The sequence below is a fragment of the Coffea eugenioides genome, chromosome 1, assembly GCF_003713205.1.
Source record: "Coffea eugenioides isolate CCC68of chromosome 1, Ceug_1.0, whole genome shotgun sequence".
NCBI classification, from domain to species: Eukaryota; Viridiplantae; Streptophyta; class Magnoliopsida; order Gentianales; family Rubiaceae; genus Coffea; species Coffea eugenioides.
This window is the reverse complement of record NC_040035.1, coordinates 45,774,077-45,791,261: the sequence shown is the minus strand read 5'-3', so window position 1 is coordinate 45,791,261 and position 17,185 is coordinate 45,774,077. Positions and strand designations below refer to the sequence as shown.

The 17,185-nt window shown below is 36.1% G+C and overlaps 1 protein-coding gene and 1 non-coding gene across 2 annotated transcripts; both read left to right on the top strand.

Annotated features, from left to right (window-relative positions):
• The first annotated feature begins 5,090 nt into the window (after positions 1 to 5,090).
• Positions 5,091 to 5,172, top strand: TRNAS-UGA. The gene has a single exon. It is a non-coding gene; the product is annotated as a tRNA-Ser (tRNA).
• A 4,954-nt stretch (positions 5,173 to 10,126) lies between these two features.
• LOC113783091 lies at positions 10,127 to 14,014 on the top strand. Its single transcript, XM_027329125.1, has 4 exons — positions 10,127 to 11,321; positions 12,829 to 13,036; positions 13,149 to 13,278; positions 13,423 to 14,014. Exons 1-4 carry the CDS (start codon positions 10,348 to 10,350, stop codon positions 13,683 to 13,685), a joined length of 1,575 nt encoding a protein of 524 aa, XP_027184926.1. The 5' UTR covers positions 10,127 to 10,347; the 3' UTR covers positions 13,686 to 14,014.
• Positions 14,015 to 17,185: the final 3,171 nt, after the last annotated feature.

Here is a 17,185-nt window from a genome sequence, read left to right as displayed (position 1 = left end):
ATTTTCTGTCAAAACTGCTTAGTGGATGATAATGAATCTCTTGAAGCACTGGAGTGGAAAGGAAGAATGATCCCGAGTGAAAATTTTTGGAGAGGGATGTGGAGTTTATTCAAGCGCAGGAAGCACGCGAACTCAAAGTATGCAGCAGTGGGGAAGAAAGTGGCAGCTTCCAGAGAATGGTCTCTTGAAGAAGCTAAATGTTGATGCAGCGTGGACTCAAGATAGCGCAGGAATTGGAGGCAGACTTATCTAGGCTAAGGCTAGGCAATCTAGTTGACAAAGGCTGAAAATTGCAAAAGAGTCTCCAGATGTGCAAGATTTCACATGTAGATCAGGGGACGGACTTGCTTGACCTATCTATATCTATATCTATATCTATATCTATATAAATTTGAGAAGGAATTTTTAGCAACAAACCTTCACAAACCTTCCCACTCTCAACTCTATTTTTCTAGCATTTTACATTTAATTTATTTCGTAAAAAATATCATGGGCACGTTACACCCCCCACGTTTCCCTCAAACAAGAAATTAACTCCAACTAACACTCCCACGTTTCCCTCAAACAAGAAGTTAATTCCCACTAACACTCCTTACACACCTTACTCCAACTAACACTCCTCACCCACCTTCCCACTATAATAAACATTTTCGCAGATCATCTCCATGAAGTCAAGGTATACTGGTTTCAAAATATATATGTAATTCTGGCAGATTTTAAATATCAGCTTGCACCACATCAGTACCAATTATCATTTGGAAATGATACGAATATAGTGAATATTTTAGATGATTGTGGAACCATACCCCGTTTCAAGTTTAATCTGGTCAAACTAAGAGATACAGAACAACACATGGACAATGATTTGCAATTGATAGGTATTTCATTCTTAATTAACCATACTTATATTTAAGTTGTATATTTGAACTGCTATTACTTATACTTTTTGATCTTTTGCAGATGTAATTGGTTTAGTTGTATCTGTTGGTTCAACACTATCAAACATCTATCAATGATAAAACTAAGTGTGACATACTTTTACTTGACAAGAGGTTAGTTAATAGATTCAATATCTTTAAAATATTTTATATTCTGCAAATTTTGATTTATACTTACCAAAATTCTCTAAATGAAGTTTGACAGTAGTTCGGTTGACTTTATGTGATAAATTTGCAACTGATGATGGTGAACACTTGCCTCAAACTGTTACAAAAAATAATGTTTTGCTAGCCTATGGTATTTGTGTGAGAAATTATAAAGGTAATTCAATTTATTTTCACTTTATTTTATTTAATTTTTATAGTTTATCAATAATATGCACATTGTGCAGGACCGTCACTTTATACTATTCGAACAAGCAAATTGTATGTCAATTACTACTTGGATTTAGCTCAATACCTACATAGTTGATAAGTTTTACAAATACCAAAATATTAAATTATTAATAATATTTCATACCCATACGAATATGTATTTGAAAAATGTGCAGATTTGAGAATGATAAATGTGCTTAGAAATTAGTGACGTGGTTGCGGTCATGCAATTTTACAATGTCCCAAGCATTGTTGATATCAAATGCTAAGAGAATATCGATATCCGAATATGCAGTTCTATCTACGGTACAATTCCTCTCAATTAATTAAGTAATGAACAAGTATCTACATGTAGTTTCGAATTAATAATTGTAATTTATACATTCTTTGGATGGTTATAGGTTAAATATTTTCGGATACTTGCTTACATTCAAAGTATCAACATAGATAATATGTTCCATCAGTTATGCAAAAATTGTGGACAACCATGTCAATCTCATTTTGCAAAAATGGTGTGTATCCATTGTAATGATGTAGTCGACATTATTGTTAGGCAATTATTTTCATATATTTTGAATTTTAATATAATTTTTTGCATGATACATCACAATTTCTTTTTAACAGATACAATGTTAACATAGAAGTTAGAGATTCCAGTGGTAACATATACCTCACTCTTCAAGACAAGCATGCACGATTCATGTTTCGTTGTAATGCTTCTTATCTTAGAAATTTAAAAACAAAGGTATACATTATTTATATGTATATATTTTTATATAATATTATTTACAAACTGTCTAAAACAAAATATAATTTTAAATTATGTATGCTTTTAATTGTTAGGAAAATAGAGGTGCATTGTTCGACTAACACATTAATTCATGCCAAAATCGTGCATTCTCATTTATAGTACAAACTTCACAAAAATCAATAGAATTAATTAAACCGCCAATACTGGTGTTCGTACTAAGAGGTGATTGGTGTGAAGAATGTTCATACCTTTGTAGAAGATTATCAAATCAAAGGCAAAATGTTTGTAAGTATTTCATTTACTTATCAAATTAAATATTCAATTATATTTAATTGGACCCTTATGTCGTTCAATTTATGATATAGACTTCTATTTTTTTTCAGGATCCAACATTCATCAAAGTGATAGTTTATAAATAATGGAGATGTTTTATCATATATTGAACTATTGTTACAAAGTTTTATTTTTTTAAATATACTTTCATGTGCCCGTGATTATAATATTTTACTATTTTTAAATTCCTCCATAGATTGTAATTTTTTTCAAAAATATAATCTACTGTGCGTAGCACGGGTATTTATACTAGTTGACAAAGAGTCTCCAGATGTGCAAGATTTCACATGTAGATCAGGGAACGGACTTGCTTGACCTATATCTATATAAATTTGAGAAGGGATTTTTAGCAACAAGACTCCGCATATCTTCTCACTACCAATTCTATTTTCTAGCATTTCACATTTAATTTAATTTATAAAATATATTTTTCTTAATTTCCACATTTACTCTTCACATTTGAAATTGTTGGTTACTTTTTAAAATCATTTCATTTCAAGTTGTTGGTTAATGTGCATATTATCTTATTTGAACTTCAACCTATCACGTTTCCGATTGCCTTGCGTTATTTATGATTCTACTCCAATTTTCTATAAGACCATAACAAGAGACAACAAATATAACATCCTTTCATGCTTTCTTATTAATTTAAATAAGTAAGATTATTTACACTCTATTTTTGTTATTCACACTTCAAGAATCATTTTGATCATATAGTTTTCATTTGGTGGAATTACAAATAATAAAAAATGGAGTGCAAATAATATTTTCCTAAGTAAGAAGTGACTTCCATGCCTTTCTAATTTAAATAAGTAAGAAGTGGTTCCACTTATATAGGAATTTGGTTTGAAGTTTATTAGTGGGAGGGTAAATAAAAAGAAAACATTGCCAAACTTAATAAAAGTAAAAAAGTAAATGATACTATTTTATCTTTTAACTTAGTAATCCTAAGTAAAATAGCAAAATTAAACAGAAAACAAAAAGGAAATAAATGTTGTGGATTTAAAAAATCAAGAATGGTACCATTCATGAAATCTAAATAAAAAAACAAAGTACTACTGGCCTTTTAACGTGGAATTTTTTTTTGATAAATATGATAATAACAACACCAATTCTACCAAAAATTTTAAAAAAAGTAACATTATAGTTTAAGAGAAAAATATAGAACATTCGATCCTAAAATACTACTTGATTTGTATATATCTGGCCCAAATTTGACCCTAATTAGATTTGAATAAGAGTGTAAAACTCAAACACTAAGAATAACTTTTGGTATCATTAATTATTTTATGTATTCTTATTGCCGTCTTCATATGTAAATATGTATTTGCTATGTTAAATATATATATATATATATATAGATATATTGATTGTAGTACTTGAGGATATTATAGATATTATCAGTTTTTCATTTCCATTTTTAGATACTAATAGTTGCAACCATTGTAATCAATTTTCAATTTTATATTTTCATTATGATAGGTAAAGTTAAAGATATTTGGTGCATGGATATGAATTTAGAAGTTGGGTATGGGGGGAGAAGGGAGAGGGAAGAAAATGGTGAGTTGAAAAGTGACGAGAAAGGTTGAAAAAGAAATGTGGGTTACAAGGATGGGTGGAGTAGGGAGAGAAGAAGAAAGGAGATTACAGGGATATGACAAATGTGACCAAAATAAATAAATAAAGAGAGAGTGGTACCAGAAGATACGAAAGAAAGTAGTAGGAGGCATCTCATGACTAGTTGGCGGATAAGAGAAAAGGGAAATGATGGTGATTTTTAATAATTTTGAGAACTCTAAAAATATATATTACAGAGATTTTTTTTAAAATATACGTTAAAGTTCATAAAAAAATGCTAATCTAAATACAGTCAACAATTTTAGCGGTATAAGACAGGAGAAAGATTTTTTTTTCTAAAAATGGAAGAAAATAAATTGGTTATAATTTATTTTTTTATATTATAAGTTTTGATATATGGGTATAACATAATATGTTTTGTTGGGTACTGATAAATTAATTTTTTTTTTAGAAAACTCTTCTCACCTTACCATCCAACCTAACCCTCTTCTTAATGCGTTAACAATTTCTCTATTATGTAAATCACTATAAATTAAAATTTTTTCAACATGTTAAACATACACTTCTTTGAAATTTTTAGTCTATATATATATATATTATTCTGTACCACAATATATAAATATATACAATATTATTTTAATTTGAAATATAATCCCGTGTATAGCACGGGTCAAAATACTAGTATATTAATATTAGCTAAGCTAGCGGCCGGCTTAGAGCAGAGATTTGTGTGAAGGGATAATTTTTTTCCCTCCCTTTTGGTTAATGTTGTATTTGCTGATTTAAATTTTCTCTTAACCAAAAAAAAAAAATCTAAGAAACTATGAATTTTATGTAATCTTTAGCAAAAGAATTTCTGGACCTTAAAAGGGAATTGGGAAAAGGGGATTGGCTTGAAGATGCAACTCACATATCCATATCAATTTTCAGGTACAAATTTGAATCTTTTTCGTGATTTGTATTGGGCTGTGATTTGCATCAGGTACACATTCAAATGAACCATTACTGGGCTTCCGACCCACCATTCTGTTGATATGAGTCCAATGTAAACCATATAAACAAAGGTCCACTATTTTTACTATTCTATATTGTGGCAAGGCATGGTTCTCAACAACGTCGATATGTCCGAGTGGTTAAGGAGACAGACTTGAAATCTGTTGGGCTTCGCCCGCGCAGGTTCGAACCCTGCTGTCGACGATTATTTTCATCCTGACAATAATTTGCTGGCTTTCACTTGTCAAGTGCGTACGCCCTCGTTCGAAATTAAGATAGTTCTTATTTTTTTCATCAAAATAAAAATAAAAAAGTTGTGTTCTTCTTAAACAGTTAAATCATTTTTAAATCACTAGAAATCCTTAGGAGTAGAAAACTCTCATTACAAATTCCAAGAAGAGAAGAAACTCTTATTAGAAAACTTTAAAAGAGATTTTATTTTAAATGCAAAAACAAGAGAAAAAGGACATGGGAGGAAGAGAGACTAAAACAGACCACTTTCTGAGGAAGAATATGTTCTGTTTGCTGGAGAGGAAAAAGTGTGTGTGAGAGAGAGAGAGAGAGACGAGAGTTTAGATATAGAAAAAATTCAAAGATATGGGAGGGAAAGAGTATGTTTTGTTTGCTAGGGAAGAACAAGTTGGAAAGAAAAACGAGTTTAGGTTTAGGAAAAATTCAAAGGTTATAATTAAGAACAATCATTCAAGATTATTTGTAGATGTTAGCCAGCACGTTTAAATTCGAAAGTTGAGAGTCAATTACATAATTAGCAAAGATAGGTGTTAAAAATACATAAATTGTTACTTGTATAATGAATTTAATAAGAAAAATATGAATGTGACAGCTGCTATCACTTTAAAAGTTACACATCAATTTTAAACTATTAATTTTCGCTATACTGTTTCGTTATCTTTACATTTCAAGTATTTTTGAATACATAATCTCTTACTCACTATCCCTCTCTGTTACTATCCAACTCAACCCTCTTTCCAATTAACTATACTCATTTATTACTCTTACTATACAAGCTTTTTTTTTTGTCAAAAAAAAAAAAAAAAAAAAACCAAGATCATTTAGATTATCACCTTTCTTCACACAAAGATATGGTCGTTACGATGATACAAACGACAAATCTTATAGACATCCCATGGACACGGACCAATTAGGCATGGTGCTCCATAGTGGTCCAGCATTTCAGGTGCTGAAGTTTTCTATGCCCCCAAGAAACGCTGATCTCTCAAATCTTTTTAGTGGGAGTAGCATATTAAGGGCTTAATTACGTGACACGCGGAAGCTAAGTTCAAATAAGACATGTTTATTATCAAAAAAGAAAAAGAAAAAAGACATGCTTAAAATTTTAGGTGAATCGTTTTGTGAAGGGTGCACCCTTTTTTCCTTTGATGTGGTCCTTAAGATAAGACTTAGGAGGAATGAGGTTGGCTTCCGTATGATATAATAATTAGTCACCACGACTTAATCGCGAGCACGGTCGATGCTCCAATTTAATCGAAAAGCCAGCGATCACATTTAATTTATGCCCCCCCCCCCGGCGCGGAGGGCTCTAAATAGGCCGCAGAACCAGCAGCAATTACGTTCCGGTTTTTGGAAACAGCACCACTTCAAATCCATTATGAGGTGTTTGATCAAAATGGTGAAACATCTGCTCTCTCCCGGGCACGACATTGCAATTCTTGACAATTAAATAAGGATGTTAGGAGAAACCAGGGATTAATGAAGTGCATTATTGTTGAAATCCTGAAGATTAGCAATTATAGAGGTTAGAAATAACAAATCACCCGCTCTCTTCTCTATCATTCTAAAGATGAATAATTGAGATTCCCTTGTGGAAGTGCCCAGCAATCATGAAGCAATTAATTATTAGCTGGAAAACCCAAGAAGCCATCGTTCCCTAGAGGCTAGAGCAATGCCCATGCTGGACGTAGCAGTAAATTTGCAAGTTTATAATAGGGACCCCCGAAATTTCTGACAATATCCTGAACTTTCAATTATCTCACCTGCCTTCTCTATTTCCAACTTTTTCACAATAACAATAAGAAACGATCGAGGGTATAATAATCCACCAGATTGAGTCCCATCCAGTTAATATATAGGGAAGTAAGCAATATTTTTAAAAATTCAAGACAGCTCTGTCTATGATATTATCATAAACTTCATGAAAACTTTCTAAAGTTATCACTTGTAATATTCTTGAATGGCGAGTGCTATCATTATTTTAATCCGATGAACAACAAACGGACAATGATTCCGTTTAGGAGTTGGCAGAACGCAGACCCTTTCAAGGATAAAAGAGTATCTAAGTCGGACACATTGATTATTCGAGAAAATATATGATGAATATATCCCCCAGATCACCAGCTAGCTAGCGCGAAGTCAATAAGGGAATCCGAGAGACAACACATTTGACGGAACATGGATGAATCAGAGCTGGCATTTCGCTGCTTTTATACATTATCAGAGTTCTTAATGTAGAACTAAACCCCATGCATTTGGCACGTCATCGATTCATGTAACAACCCTTCCCCACACTTTGATTATCATTCGCATTGACTATTAATAAAATGAAGGAAGAAAGGAGGAAAAGAAACAATTTTTTCGTCAACTTGTTGAGGCTTCGCCGCCATTATTCTAGTAATAAACATCAAATACAGAAATAAAATAGTTCTAGTGCAGTACGTTTGATCGATGGTGGAGGAGGAAAGGGCCAAAAGGACCAATCCAAAAACATATTATTGTATTCGCTTAACTGGTCAGATACATGCATGTATTTTGCTTTCTGGCTTATTTTTCACGTACTCAGCCCGGCGGATTTGTGCTTGTTTCATTCTAGTTATTCGCCGGCCGGTTAAAAGCAGAAGTTAGTGGCCCTGATCTATATCAAGTCAAGTCATTGGTGGCCGGCGAAACAAATTACTACGTACATTCTTTGTGGGCTTACGTCCTACGGCGGATTTTATTGATAATTTGCATGGTGAGTCGTGTTTCTTGACGTAGTGCATGATTACCCAAATATGTTGGCAAGGGATCGAAATCTTTTAGGCTAAATCCAAGATTTGCATAAGAATATGACTATGGTCACCTTTCAATAGCTTTCACCAATTCAATCCAATTGACAATTATGTTAACCAATAAACTACTATAAAAGCGTTATTTTAAATTTTTAACAGACTGGACTAGATTAGAGACTGCTCTGCATGGTCAGCTTGCATGCAATCTCATGTCATAGTTCTTTCTATTGCATTTTTATGCAGCCAGCGTTTCTAGGTTGCGACTAACGTTAAAATGCCAAGCAACTAATGCAAAGATGTCACGTCTATATATGCACTTAGTAACGCATTTCCATTGTGTTTTATTATTGTTTCTATCTTTTTGTAATACTCTGCCTTTTATACTGTTCGTTTAGCTATGAGGTGCCTAGAAATCGCATGGTTTCATCATAACTTTGGCAAATTATCTTTCTCTATTCATTCATATCATATGCAACTTCTATAAAAAAAAAAACAAAAAATCATGATGCAACTTAGATATTTGGCGCAATTGGCTTGCTTCATATTTCCTGCACAGTCACGTTGTTATATTGGGCAATTGGTACAAATTTCTTTTCTTAAAAAAAAAAAAAAAAACTTGGGAGGATTTCATACCATGACTCTAGCGCAAGTATAGTATGGTCCATTTGTAAACAATCGGCTACTTACTCTCATCTTTTAACTATAAAAGTAAAGGGTTTTCTAGACGGGTGACGAATGTGCACTTAACACGCATAAAATATTATGTGAATGTACACATTCACATAAAATCGCATCTAACTTATTATCTGTGAATGTACACATTAATAATTATTGTTTTTTCATGTATTTGCATACTTTTTCTAATTAGATTTTTTTAAAATGTAACACCTAAACTACTTCTTAAACAGACCCTAAAAAGTAGATAGTTTGTTAGGGGAGTGTTTAAATAAAGGGGCAAAAAATTTGGATAAATCTAATCCTGTAAAGCTGGTGGTTCAAATTCTACCATATCTTCAATACTTGAGTTTTGAGCCACTGCGTGGCGTATAGATGGAGTCTGTTCAAGTATTTGTCCAAAAAGGCAATAATAAACCTTTCAAAGAGGAAAAGGGAAAAAAATTTTAAGTAGAAGAATTAGTAATTCGGAACGGAGGAGCCCAATGGCCGTAAGTACGGAAAGTCGCCCGTATACTGCATCGGAGTTTTGTGCGCCGTGTTTCAGGCGACGTGGCGTTCCAAGCAAGCTTGTCATGGGCAGAAGAGGTCTGTTGGTTGGGGGAATTAGCTTAGAATAGAGCAGTTTTGGCTGTGTGTAGTGTACACCCGGTGGCAATATATTGATTGGTGTTTGCTTCCGTTCTCGTCCGTTGATCTTGAAATCAATTTTCTTAATGTCCCCTTGTCATGAACTCCTGATGTGATCGGGCACGGATGCGGCTACGATTGTAAGCGATTTGAGGAGTGCCGCATGTTAAGGACCAGCTGATCATGTCCCCCCCCCAAACCACACACACGCCCCATTAATTGCATGATTAAAACAAATGGATTAAGGAGTAGTTGGAGGTTCATTATTTTAATCATCTGTTTAATCAAAACTCAAAAGGTAAAAAGACATTTCTGTACAGTCCAATTAGAGCCCGTTCACATCACATTTCCCTCTCGGAGCAGTTAAGCTTCCCTGCCTCTGCCAGCGTCATGCACTTATTTTCTCATAATAAAGAAACACACACACACACACAGAGAGTCCAGGCTGGTTCATTTCAACTGTTGTTGGCTGCCATTTGCCAATTTCCCCAACTTTTATAGCTAACATTTGGTTGACGCACAGATCTTAGACAAAGTGGGATGATGTCTACTTATAAAAAGGCTTTTTGGCCCGAAAAATCCAGTCGTAAACCCGACGGATTAGTCTTTGAATGAAGAACTTAATATCAGGTTCATTCATGTTGTGTTACGCTTGAGTACAACCTTTTTTTTTTCTTTTTTCTTTTTTTTTGTGGTTCACGCGAGTCTATCTACCTAATGAGTTTTACTGCAGCTGCACGGGAGCAAGACTGAGAGTAAGAGAAAGTACACAAAAACAAAAGTAGACAATTCATTCCATATCTATCAGCTTAGGTTACAGAGCCCAATTCCCAGAAGACTTCTTCCTGTATTCTGCCTCTGCCAAGAACGAGCCGCCAAGCTCCTCAGGATTCAGGAACATAGGAACTACTTGGCCTACGCTCAGTCTACTCTACTCTGTCTTTTTAATCACCCAATTTCTATATTCTATATTCCGTGGCATATTAGCTAAGAAGAAGAGAGGGGGACCGATGAGAGTTGAGAAGCACACTAACACTCGCCATCTCTCATGCCATTTCAACAAGGTTTGATCAATCAACCATTCTTCTTCGGCACCAATAATTATCCTGCAGAAATGCTAAAAATACTGAACCAAAAGCTGAAGCGCCTCTGCCTCAGACTCAGATGGCCTATTCGCCGCCGTTCAAAGCACAAGGTGGTCGTCAAAAAATTCGGAAAATCCAACTCCAGAGGTCACCATGACCACAAGGATGCCTTGAATGTTACCTCTTCCTCCGCTGTGATCCATCCCAGCAGCGAATTAAATGGCTCAAAATCCGAAAAGCCCATCCGGATAGCAACATTTAATGCTGCCCTCTTCTCCATGGCACCCGCAGTTCCCAAGACCCAAAAGTCGTCAAGTTTCGATTTTGATAATGAAGATACTATAAGCCAAGGCATTATGTCCACGCCGGGAATGGATTATGCTTTCAGAGCAAAGTCAATGAACGGTCGTCCACCGAAAAGCATCCTCAAGCAATCTCCCTTGCACTCAAGTTCCACGAGGGAACCCGACAGTCTCACCAAGCAACAGAAGTTTGCCAGATCAAAGCTGCGAGTTTCCATTAACTTGCCGGATAACGAGATTTCTTTAAGGCGAAGTGGGCATCTAAGCTTTCGTCGCGATGAAAAGGAGGAGGGATATTCAGGAAACAGTAGCATTAGCCGGATTCTCAAAGGAAAGGCTCCTCTGAGGTCAACTATGAGCATGCCTTCGAGTCCCATTGCCAACGGTCAAAACCATAGAAACACCAGGACAATTGTCGAAGTTTTGAGAGAGTTGAATGCGGATATATTGGCTTTGCAAGATGTTAAAGCAGAGGAGGAGAGAGGGATGCAGCCATTGTCGGATTTGGCCGCTGCTTTGGGGATGACTTATGTGTTTGCCGAGAGTTGGGCTCCTGAGTACGGTAATGCCATCTTGTCCCGGTATCCAATCAAGAGGTGGAAGGCTCAAAAGATTTTTGATGATGCTGATTTCAGGTTTGAATTAATCTCCTTCGTTCAATTTTCCTACTGTCTTTCTCGTTAATACTGCTTAATTACTCCAGATTCTTGTGATATTTCTTTCCATCTTACCGCTACCAGGCTTGATATAATTTCTTCATCCGATTACTGTTTATTGTATCCACTAACACTAGCCAAGTTCTCCAGATTAATTCTTGAAATATTGCTTTGTATCATTAATACGACGAGCTCAAAATTGATCATTGACCAATTTTTTCGTCCAAGAGCCACAGTAAGTACGATGAAAAATTTACTTAGAAGCTTCAAATAAAGAACGTTAATATACATTAGAGGTCAAAACCATTTCATAAATTTGCTCATTAGATAATTAATAGTATGTTTTTGTTTTTAGTCAACTCTGCTGTTCTTGGCAGCCAAGTACAAAGTAGACAAGCTGTCTCCGTTAGTTTATTGTTTAGTGTTTAGGCAACGACGTCAGGGTGGTTGTTTTGGGCCAGAATGCTTTCGTTAACATACAATCTGGAACAACAGCTGTAGTATGTCTGTAGCAGGTGACCTTCAGGACTCCATTATTGAATAATTGATGATAAATGAATCATGAAAGTGGGATTTTAAAATATTTTGCAGTCACCCATGAAGTTCCGCATCTGTTTCCTCATCGGCTTATTCTCACAACTGGGTAGTACCATTTGCTTTCCATAATGTCGAGTATGTCATCGCCTTTTTATCAGTTTTCTATGTTGCATCTCCCGTGGATGCGTCTAACAGTTGTGCACCATGAAGAGTAAGAGAAAACATTAGTCTCAATTGATAAGGAGGATTCACTTCTTGGTATTGCTGCTGTTGATAGAAGAACTGATGTTTGGATAGTAGATTTTTTAGGATAATATTTTCTTGAAAAAATATTGTAACACTTTTTTATATAATATATGTAAGATAAATAGATAGTCAGAAAAATATGTTGATGATATAAACAAATAAATTTTTGCAAATAAGGAACTATCCGAAACAAACCTGTAAGAATTCATGTCAGAAATACATGGTGACAATGGAAGTGAATCTACCCGAACTTTTTTCTACCCAAAAAAAAAAAAAAAGGTACAACAGATAATAATAATAATGTTAACTTTGCTAGAACCAATTAAACGGACTGAAAATCTGATGACTACCTAGAATGGCGACCTTTGACTTCGACATCAATAGTTCGGTTATTCCGGTCAGTCCTGATCCGCTCATTGGAATTGTAAAGCATTTTGTGTTATCAATCCTTAACGGAGCAGCTTGAATTGGTACGGCAATTAATGATTTACTCGTGATCCTCTCTATCTCGTCCCTACCACTAAGAATTTGGCATTAGAAGGCTACCACTATCTTTAACGATTTTAGAACTTCAGACCATAGTTGAACTGGAGACTACATTGTTTGTGGGTACTTTGAGTCCAGAACAAATGATTTGGTCATATGGATAGAGATATTTAGTTCATATTCAGAATAATTAAACTCATGTTGACATTGGATGCAGAAACGTTCTTAAGGCCACAATTGATGTTCCTCACATAGGAGAATTGAACTTCTACTGCACCCACCTTGATCATTTAGATGAAAACTGGCGCATGAAGCAGATCAATGCGATCATCCAATCCACTGACGCGCCTCACATCTTGGCTGGCGGCCTAAATTCACTTGATGAATCAGATTACTCCCCAGAAAGATGGACGGACATTGTAAAGGTAAACTTCCCTGCTTTATTTACCAGTTATTTTCACTTCACATGCAGCTTAGATATTTCATAATGAATGAAATTATCTAGAAATCAGCAACTGACGAAGAATATAAATGCAGTACTACGAAGAGATGGGAAAGCCGACTCCCAAGGTTGAAGTGATGAAATATCTCAAGAGTAAACAATACACAGATGCTAAGCATTTTGCTGGAGAATGCGAGTCTGTCGTCATGATTGCCAAAGGACAAAGTACGAATTAGAACGAAAGAAAGGAAAAAAAAAAAAAAAAAAACATTTTCGACATTTTCCTTGCTAAATCAAATTGATATGCCTCCATCTATCGTGCCTAAATTGACCATCTATCGTCTCCTGTGCATGCATCAATGTATTCAGGTGTGCAGGGGACTTGCAAATATGGAACTCGGGTAGATTACATACTATCTTCACCAAGTTCTCCATATAAGTTTGTTCCTGGATCATACTCGGTCTTCTCCTCGAAGGGGACTTCCGATCATCACATAGTGAAGGTTGATGTGATAAAAGTAGCAGATAGCAGCATGTCTCAACAATTTGTTCACGGGAAAAAGCGGCAGCCGAGACAGAGAGTTGTCAGGATAACACATTCATCTTCAGCCAAGGGTGTTTGGAAGGCTTAGAAATGATTGGTGAAGCGTCAGAAATGTGCTGCTGATTAATTGGAATAGTTATTTTCTGTCTTGGATTATTCCTCCCAGCTCAAGGCTCAAGCAGTAGATGAGGGAAGAAGATTTAAGATTCACCTCCGACTCCGTCTTCCTCGGTTTGTGCAAATGAGTATCCATGTCTAATTTACAGATACAGAAAACATCAACCGTGTAAATTCGTCCTCTCTCGAAGTCTTGGGAAAGAAAACTATATTGTTCTTCGCAATAGATACCTCTGTACGACATGGAAATGTTAGGTTCAGATTAAATGCTATTGATTTTTCTCCTACAATTGATCTTGTTTCTAACCTTTTGTTTATAGTCTCACTTTTTTTTTTTAATCAATCATCAACTCTTACACTGCTACTCCAACTATTCTATACTTTTGTTTCTAGTCACTTTTTTTAATTTTTTTTTTTTGTCAATCATCAACTCTTACACTGCTACTCTGATTCCTGCAGGTGCAAAGGCCCTCTTACATATGGTCAAGGCTGCACTATATACTTCATCTGGTGCCCGACTCACCTAAAGCGGGTTGATTGATAGTCACATTATTATTTGGTTCCCAATTCATTTAAACGTTCTTCCTCAAATTTGTTATGTTTCTCTTTTGTTTCTGCCCCTCTATCCCTGCATCCAGAATTGCCTTGCATCTATGTATCCAGAATCGCAATATGGAGGGGTATTTGGATTTGGATCTGTGCTCAGTGAAATTGGGACGTATTTAACCATCGAGTTTGGCTCGTGCCACCACTCAAAGCCTGTAAGACTTGATGGGGTGGGAGATCAAGAGTTCAAACCTTATCTCCTACTTATCTCCTACTATCTGTCACTATACGTGGCCCACCACTTCAAATAGTTTCAGACGGATGCGTAGTCCATGCCACTTTAATGCACCCGTTTGAGATGGTAATGGTTCAGTCCGCATCGATTTTTTCTTGAATCTCTTCAGGTCTCTCTTCCTATAGTATAAAATAAATATAGATCTATCGTGTTCGAAAAAAAAAAAAAATTGAGACGTATTTGGTTCTTTCGGATTATGAAGCTACCCCTTAATTCCAAGAACAAGGTCCTAGAAACCACATTGCTTCTGCACTAATATTCGTATCCAACCCTACAAGCAAAGGAAAGCTAATGGACACCAAACTACCAAAGCCTTGGGCAAATTATCAAGTTAACCCAAAAGCGCCACGGGCAGTCTTCCGTTGCTTCATGGTTTTTCGTTTTTTGGTTCAACGTTTGTCATTTTTACTCCGTTAGAGTCTAGACTCCGTCTCCTTTAATACTAACCGCTGTTCGGATTTCTTTCTCTATTTTCTTCTGAAATTTATCTTCCTTCTCTTTTTCTTTTTTTCTCTGAACAATTTAACTTCCTTTTTCCATGTCAAATTTACCACTAGTAAAGTATCTTTATACAGCATGAGAATTTAAAGAAGAAGAAGAATAGACTTATTGAGGCTTAATTCAATTGAAGATATAGTACATTAATCTTCTTCATTCCCGGCCGCTCCAACTGATCTGCCTGGAAACTTCGACGCCGGCTGGTTAGCTTGATTTCCGGAGGCCCTTAACCACATTTGGTAATTACTACGCACACTCTCGAGCCCTTCCTCCCTCCTAACTCTCAAAATTCTGCCATGTCTAAATTTGCCACTGAGGAGGACGCATTTGCCACTGAGGAGGACGCCGGCGAAAGTTCTGGCGAACAGAACAGAGGGATCACCGGCGAAGGACGATTCGCGACTCGGACTGAGAGCCCAGGGTTTGAGAACTTCAACGAGAGAATTGTATCCAGTGATACACGAGAGGAGGAGGAGGGAGGGAGACACCAATCGCCGACGGCCGAGATGGGGTCGGGGTCGAGGCGGAGAAAGATGCTGAGGAAATCGACTTGGTTGGATACGAGTGATTTCCCGCCACTGCTGTCAATTTTGAACAAGAACGGACGGTCCAGATTCGATTTCATTAAAACGAGGGACAATGGACGGCTACAGATGACGATTGTGCCAAGCGAACGTCGCGAAGTAGTAGCATTTCAGACTCCTCCCATGCGCATGAACAAGCGTCTGCAAATGCTGCTAATCAAGACCGACGACGATCAAGATCAAGATCAAGATCATGAGGATCAATAACATCATGATCACCTCACCACCATGATGATATGATCACCACCAGAAAGAAGAGGAAAGATTACAATCCAATGTTGGCGATGGCACACACCAGCTTCAGGTGATCAAAAGTGATCTGATGTTGCACCGTACTTACTGCTGCTACTTAGTAGTTACCCCCTAGAAAAATTTTAATTGACGATTCAAGTTTAGGTGAAGTTACCCCGCATCTGGGAGATGAAACCATTTTTTTATACTTTTGATTTGACGCATCCATTCCAGCTTCGGATGCATGATCAGAACATCACGGTCAGTAGTTTAAAAAAAAATAAAGGGATTTTAGTAAGAATCGGGAATGCAAAGAATTGCAGAAAAGCGTTGGGAGATGAAGGCTATTGGAGAAATCAAGAATAATCAAGAATTCATTCCCGTCCAGCCGCCAACTTTAATTTTTGAATTTTGTTTGACGTGCAAAGAAAGGGAAAATTAGGAGCTGGAATATTGCATGCTTTTGTTCTTGTACGTAGATCGAACGTGTTGTATTAGTTAATTCTTTTTTTTTTTTTTTTGCTCTGAAATTTCATTTCATGAACTCCATCAATCATGTCCATGGGTAACCAGCTAGCGTGAATGTCTTGAAAAAAGGAAGATTTGTGACGTATGATTGAAGTTCGAGGCTCTCTATATGCATGTCTTCAAAACTCAAAACTAGTTAGTCAGCAAAGTGAATAACTAGCTGCTTACATTAATTACCAAACAAAATACTACACTTTACCATCTTTGATCAGTTTGTCCAATTTCCACATGTCTGTACTCTAGTCTTGTAGGTTGCATCGATAAATCAGAAAACTAAAGGCATGCAATAATCTTCGAATAAATGAAATTACTTTACTTAAATGAAGGTTAATTTGATACTTCTAGTTCACGGTTAATTTGCATTCTTGTTTGGCGTTGTCTTCTTCACTTTTAAAACAAATTGACCATATGCGCAAATTCGCATGAACATTTTTTTTTTAAGTAAACGAAAGATTTTAAATTCAAAACTTCCTACTTATAGTTCCTCTCCGCTTACCACCTAATCCAACTCCTTCCATGGCTATGTGTGTGGCACGCCATATGGTTGGATTGAGCACTATTTGTTTACCATTTGGGAGATTGAAGGGAAAGGGAGCTTAGCAGTGAAGTTCTGGCATTGCATGCAGGAGATCTGTTTCTTGGCAAGTCACAGGCAGGCATTTGGGATTTTATGCCTATGTGGCTATTTATTTTGCAGTCCCCTTAGACAGAGAGAATTAGCATACACATAAGTAGCATCAGTTAAATAACACGCATGCCTCTGCTTCAAATGATATGAACCAAAAGTAA